The 7,166-nt window shown below is 42.7% G+C and overlaps 1 protein-coding gene across 1 annotated transcript; it reads right to left on the bottom strand.

The window, feature by feature from the left end:
• Window positions 1-298: 298 nt before the first annotated feature.
• LOC119272232 (probable WRKY transcription factor 33) lies at window positions 299-3,898 on the bottom strand. Its single transcript, XM_037553761.1, has 3 exons — window positions 3,676-3,898; window positions 3,265-3,372; window positions 299-1,048 (listed from the first exon to the last, which is right to left on the bottom strand). The coding sequence occupies exons 1-3, from the start codon at window positions 3,783-3,785 to the stop codon at window positions 484-486; spliced, it is 783 nt and encodes a 260-aa protein (XP_037409658.1). The 5' UTR covers window positions 3,786-3,898; the 3' UTR covers window positions 299-483.
• Between the last annotated feature and the right edge of the window lie 3,268 nt (window positions 3,899-7,166).

Here is a 7,166-nt window from a genome sequence, read left to right as displayed (position 1 = left end):
ATCTCAGGAAAAAAGGATGTCATGTTAGGATAATCGAATGCACACACTCAGGTACCGTTCATAGAAATGGTCTTCCTAATATGACGGGACATGAAGGAGCTTTATCGCCCGTGCCACGTCCTCGGGCGGCACGCTCTCCCTTTCTTGTATCCTGTCATTTCTTAGATCTTGGCAACAAGAGCAGGAAGAGCCCGTTACATATGCACTATATTCACAATCTTGTAATTTATTTCAAAAATGGAAATATGGTGTATATATATTACTCCTCTTTGTCTCTCCCTATAGAGAGAAAAATGGATGGGTGCATGACGTCATCGAGAACTCTTCTAGAGTGCAACGGTGAGCAAAAAACAGTTGTGAACTCACCCACCCAGCTAGATTCTCACTTGAGATATGATGAGTAGTCGTGTCTAACCCCCACCACATCTCAGGAAAAAAAGATGTCATGTTAGGATAATCGAATGCACACACTCATGTACTCAACTATTCTACGAACCAACCCAAATCCAAAGGCTCGAACCAGTGGGACTCCACCATGAAATCCAGTCCCAATCCCATGTCATCTGGCGCCGGCAGCACCACTGGCGAAACTGAAGAGCTGCTACTACCCTCACGGCTACCTCCGGCCACCGATGGTGATGACATCGCGTAGCAGTTACTAGCCAGCGACGCACTGCTGTAGCCCTCGTGGGCAGTGTCAGATTTCACAACGTCACAGCTGCCTCTGATGACGGTGAGCAGGGAGGAGACGATGGCGTCTTTCTCCTCTTTTATCGCTGCGGCGTAGCCGCCGCCGCCGGAGCGAGGCTGCTGCGGGCGCGGCGGCCTTTCCGCTTCCGTGTCGGCCTTTCTCAGAGAGGCGTCGGCGATCTGCTGGATGTGCATCGATGAGGCCATGTAGTCCGATGCGGTAGCAGCAGCGCCGCTGCATGTGTGATCGTTCGTGTAGACCACACGGAACAGCGGCGGGTCCGCCGAGTTGTGCTGCTCCACGTGCTTGCTCGCCGAACAGCCATGATCCTGGTGGTACGTGCACCTGTAGTAGCACCTGCATGGAACGACAGAGAGATGTTTCATTAGTATGTGCTCACTTTTCCATGCCCTTGCAAAAAATGCTCTGGAAAGAGGTGCTAGCTAGGCAAAAACTTGGCACATGCGAGCACTTGGCATCGTGTCACATAGATGATGGATCAGAATTGTTAATCTTGCCGACATGTATCATTAGCTTCAAGGAGCACTGCCTTATGCTTTCGGTATCACAATGTGGGGCGCATTCCCCAAGTATGGGGTATCCCCGATCGGATCTAACATGGGCTGATATTGCATACTTATATCTATTCTAGAACTCTCTAGAGATCCCAAATGCACAATGCTGGAGTCATCCCCCTGACACATCTAAATGTTTCTAATACAAATATGCATGATTGGAAATGCTCGACCAAAATTTACAGCATAATTTTCCAGCTGTGATAGAAGTTCGCTTAAAGCCCACCATGTGACGGCATGCAGATATTGCATACATACCATATAATAGCTCTTTTTGGTTTTTCATTGCCATTTCTCTTAGGGTTAGCTCGGAGGTGCTAGGATTGATCTAGCAGGCCATATGACCTAAATTCGCCAAAATCCTAGCCCGCGCTGGGCCGGCCATGCGTGCGTTAAGATTGTGACAATACATGTGCCAAATTCGTCCAAGGCACGGTCGAGCTTGGACTAGCTGCATGTACTATATGCTAGTATCTTGCAGTTCAAACTTCTAATCTTGTGATAATTAAATTTTCAAAAAAAACTCTATAATTTTCTAATTTGCGGTTAGGAGTGGCTTGCTTAGCGTGTTTAGTTTCAGCTGAAACCAATCCCACAAAAACTTTGGTAAAGTTTTGTTTCCTCATCATCGCCCAGTTGCAAATTTTCCAAGATGAGAGATTATTTACAAAATTGTTATTGCATTTTTATATGATTTTTCTTGAATCAAAGTGTGCGGATGTTTCATACTTAGTATGACGCATTGCCTCGTGTCACAAATGTTTTAAATTTACTACTCCCCTCAATCCATATTAATTATCGGTTATCACACTTTGTAGGGAGAATATATTTTTCAAGAATAAGAATAAGTACTATTTAACAGTCTCGAAACAAAATCATGTCATGAATTAGTTTGTAATTATTACTTACACTACATATATTCATCTTCAAAAATGTGACCAGGGTGGTCATGCACAGATTGTGGTACAATTGCGCAACAATCATAGCAAAGACAAATTAACGAAACTTGGTTTAATCAAAGGGCAAGTAGTTGAGCAGGACTGCTGGAGAGCTTAAATAACTTATCCCCCGGTTCATGGGCTAACTAAAAAACCTGGGTGGAGTGCACGAAAGCAGAACATGATGATTCCCTCAATGTATGATGGTACTTTAGTTCCTTTTCTGTTTCCCAATTGGTTCATTACGCTTGTTAATTGCAGAATCCCATTTAGGCATGTGGTTTCTAGGTACACGACAACGTAAAGGTCAGCGTCACAACCTGATGCGCGAACCACAGGTAGCTACCACGGCAGATCAATCTAATAAACCGCACATGCATCGTAGTATATATCAACCCTTTGCGTCGAAGCACACTTGGGACTAAAATACTACCTAAAACCCTGAAACGATCAGACCAAAAACATGCAGCACTTAACTAACATGGGAAATCCTTGAAAGGAGATCAATCACATACACTTTACCAATACGGAAGCATCTGATATGGTGTGTGATCGATAGTGAGTGGGCTAACGTACATGTTTGGTTTAAGTTAGGTGAGAGGTACATATCATTATAGAGAAGCTTTGGTTTAATCCTATCTTGTCTCATCACCAAGGGCTTATGTGAGACCCTAATTAACCCAAAGCTTTTTATGTTTTCGATCATAAAGGTGCGTCTTTTCTTTGTATAACTGAGGTAATTGTACATGTCTTTATTTCTATGGAACTCTTCTGAATTTATTGGACTGGTAAATATTGCTATTGTATGATTCCTACGAATCAAACAACTTACGAAGGGAAAACAGATTTGAATACTAGTAGAAAGTTTTTCTGACATTCCCTTGATTTATTTATTTTTTGAAAATCAGGATAACCCCCGGCCTTCCCTTGAAGTGAACATGCTCTAATTAATTAGCATGAGTTCAGACATTGGGCAGGCTAACAATGTTTGCATCAGATACATCCATTAATTTTGAAAACAATTGATAGGGATACTGACATAACATCTATGCACACGCACCTTGGGAAGGCATTGCCCCGGATCACCTTCTGCCCATATTTTCTCCACTGGAATCCATCATGATACGGTGCATATGTGTAGTCTGTTCTCATGCCGATGCGAGACTTTCTATTTGAGGAACAAAACCACATTTAAAACTTATGACAATATACACTACAACAAGAGAATATATCACATGTAGCAAGTAGGACGTGCTAACCATATGAACTTTTAATTTTCACCAAACAACTATAACTATGAAGTATGAACATCATATAGTAGTACGAGAACTAGCCATGTATATAGCTGCTCAATACTCCAAACCTTTGATCGCTAATCATTTCATTCACATGCTTAGCTAGCTCAGTTTAGGCATGATGAAGGTCCATGGAAGCAATAGCAATTTCCATCGTGTGATAAACTCAAACTTACTTCTTGGTGTGCTCCTGGGCATGGCTGCCGCCACTGCAATCCTGCTGCAGCGTCCTTTTGTTGCTCCCACTGGAGCAGCCACTGGAGCTGAGCATGTTGCTCCCCCTCATGGCCACGGTGGCTTCTCTTGCAAACCTCGCCGTGCGCTGGTGTTGCCGCCCGGCAAAAACCTTCAAGTGTCCTGGCAGTTGGTCGGCGCTGATGGATCCTTTGGCTGGTACGGCCTCGAGTGCTGGAGATGGTGAGTATTATTCTCCTTGTCTACTGCTGCAGAGAAGAAGTGCGTGACTGTGCACTTATATATACATATGCTCTGCGGTCTGCGGAACCTGGAGCTAGATGGCGCATGGAGCAGGTGCGCGCTCGCTTCCAGAATTTTAAATCCAGGGCTTAATTAACCGCAAACGCGGCATCTTTTGGACTTTCAAACTTCACCAACGTACGTATCCCAACGTGTGACACGCGTGGTTGCACTGCTGAACATATACTACTAGTGTACTAGTTGCGCAACAGGGTATTCGTAAGCCGCAAATATACTTTCAGGTGAACAGGGCAGGAGAGGGCGAAAACATTGTTACTATATAGGAGTATGTTGATATGCCGATTTACGTGAATAACAGTATATTTTTTTGGTGGAAAACCCCTAGGATATATATTAAGTAGTATAGTACAAACTCTTACAAAACACTGAATTGAGAAACACCCCGAAGTTTTAGAGTTATCCAAGTTTTCTTCCTCCTACGTCCACCGGCAGGGCGTCCGTGAGCAAAGCTCGTTGCCGTCTTTGGGTCTCAGTCTCAGCGAAGCAAACTTGTGACATATATGTTTGTGTGCATGGAATCTAATTCTAGCTAGCTTTATCTTAAACTTCTATATATGCATATTACACAGAATATGAAGCTTTATCTCAAAGGTTCCCAATTTCTCTCGATTCTCTCATCAGTGTGGTATAATCTAAGCTATGTATGTTTCAGTGTTTGCTTTGTGGACATAGCTAGTTAGGTCCTCGCTTTCCATGTAGGTGGACTGCACAGATAATATCCATCCATGGATATACATATGTCCACGTGAACACATGTGACCAATTGTCTATGATCGACCCCAAATGGTGGGAAGCTTAAGGAAATTGAACTAGAAGATTTAAATAAAATATTTCATTTTACAATTCTTTGAGGATTTAGCAAGATTTAAACATATTAGTATGAAATAGAAAGAGAGTAGATGAACTGTATGAAAACATTCAGGTAATCATCGGGAAAAACAAAAAGAATATTATATATGCAACTTAAGTACTTAACTGACACTGCTAGTCTCGGCTTCTATCAATCAAGGTCGAATGTCTATTATCATTACTCCCTCTCTCTCAGTTTATAGGGCATACGCGTACCCCTAGGTCGTCAATTTGACCAACCTAATATAAGTCATATATTACAAAAAATATACCAATATAAACTTCAGATGTTCTATTTTCAAACGGTATAATTTTGGTGTTATATAGTTTATATTAGAGTGATAAAATTGGCAACCTAGGTATACGCGCAGGACTTGTAAACTGAAACGGAGGGAGTAGTTCATGCATTATATAAATATGTTAGCCAAGCATAATCCAGACTTATTTGGAGAAAGATTTGCGCAAAAATATTATCAGTAGATGGATGATGCAGTTTTGTTGTCGACGATAGCAATGATAGACATGCTATACACATGCATGCGACAAGCTCTGTAGTCTATTCCATGGTCAAAACAGGGTCCGGAACTGTTAGCTATATGCATGTATTTCTGCGATTTTCCTCATTCACTATTGAAAAACCATAAATAAAGCATATGCCTTAAATTCAAATACTACAATTTTCCAAAACATGTATATGTCATTTCATTGATTATTAGCCACTTTTACAGAAGGTACGCCAAAGAAACTACTTTTTAAAAAATATTTGGATCTATTATAAAGTTCATCGGAAGTACAAAGGACCTACACATAACCAAAATTACATCGAGGTCCCTGGATCGCTGAATAATCACAACTGCCGCCAAAATGAGCTATCGGCGTGTCGTTGTTGCTGCTCCCTTATTGGAGTCGGACTGGCCTTGTCGATGACAGCCGGGAAGTCTTCGTGCAGATGCCCCTAAGGACCAGCACCCTGGAGCCACATTCGTCGCCGTTGAACCTTTGAATTGATCCGCAGTGCCTGGCATCACATCTCATCACCGCGCACGCATGAAAAGAAACCCTAACTTCGCCACCCCAAAGAGATGACATAAATCTAAGCCGGAGCTCCGTTGACTCCCTCCTTGCTAACAGATTCGAGGAGGATCAAACGGCGGAACACCAATTCTAAGATGAAAGGTTGTTATCCATCCGAGCGCCACCTCTGGGGGGAGTAAAATTCACTAACTTGAAGTACTAGCCGGAGTCGAGGCATCGGGATTTCTCTTCCCACCATCAGCCACCGGATCGGTGGCCAGAGGGGAGGAGAATCCACAAGTGGGCCGGTGGAGCACGGAGGAGAGGAGAACTTTGCCCTAGCCGCCTTTGCATGCTGGAAAGGAAAAGAGCCTTGAATAATATATATTTTTTTCTGGCAAAGGGACCTTGAATACGTATTTGACATTATTAAACAAATTTCCGGTTCGTCAAAGAAACTACTAATCCAGAGGGCAAGGAGACTGATACTAGCCAGCTGGGATGAGGTATTTAGCAGCGCGCAAGCACGGGATCCAATAAACACACCACTTTTGTGACCGAACTGGGGCTGTTGTTTTTCATTGCCTGTCATTTGGTATCTACTAGTAAGCATGTGTTGTGCACTTGTGCTCTGCACCTTCACTTAGATGCGTATTGATATCCTAAAAAATGCATATTGATTTATTATTTTTGAATAAGGGCGATGCAAGTCATCTCAAAAAAAAAAATTACTTCCAGGGGTTTAGAAAGCCAAATAAACTCAAACTTCATACGAGAATAAGGTATGCTGTCATGCTGATGACCTAACAGAAACAGTGAGATCATCCATGTTGCTAAAATGTGATTCATGATGTGTGTTTGGTGTGGAGCTCTCTCGATACGATATCTCTGACCTTTGGGACAAGAATGGTACGCAAAATTCATGAAACATCCAGGGTCGCTGTCGATGGATCCTCTCTAGCTTACTCTATCTGCACTCCTAGTAATCTATACTCCATTTGACCATCTTTAATCAGATTATGCAGATCTATAATAATCAGTGTAAAGCCACTCATGACAAAGGACTACTACTCGTTTTCGTTGTCACCAGTTGTGTGTTTAATCACTAATACTGTCCGTGACTTAAACTCACACTAGACCCTAAACTAGTCCTTAACTTCACTATCTCAACCACTGCACGCAGATATACGGTTCCCACTACGTATCAACCTTTGAATTCCACGTCCAAAAGTAGGTCAAAGAATCAAGAATGCTTCTCACGCGCTTCAGGCTATCCGAGAGGTCCGTCCACTGTACGGGGCATTGC

This window comes from Triticum dicoccoides, chromosome 3A (genome assembly GCF_002162155.2).
Source record: "Triticum dicoccoides isolate Atlit2015 ecotype Zavitan chromosome 3A, WEW_v2.0, whole genome shotgun sequence".
NCBI classification, from domain to species: Eukaryota; Viridiplantae; Streptophyta; class Magnoliopsida; order Poales; family Poaceae; genus Triticum; species Triticum dicoccoides.
Note: the sequence above shows the minus strand (reverse complement) of the source record. Positions and strands in the feature narration are given on the sequence as shown.

Excerpts from the sequence above, each read along its gene's own strand:
- LOC119272232 (XM_037553761.1), bottom strand. The coding sequence starts at position 3,785 with ATGAGGGGGAGCAACATGCTCAGCTCCAGTGGCTGCTCCAGTGGGAGC. Across the intron at positions 3,373-3,675 it reads GCCCAGGAGCACACCAAGAA|AAAGTCTCGCATCGGCATGA; the intron begins GTAAGTTTGAGT and ends TTCCTCAAATAG. Across the intron at positions 1,049-3,264 it reads CGGGGCAATGCCTTCCCAAG|GTGCTACTACAGGTGCACGT; the intron begins GTGCGTGTGCAT and ends CGTTCCATGCAG.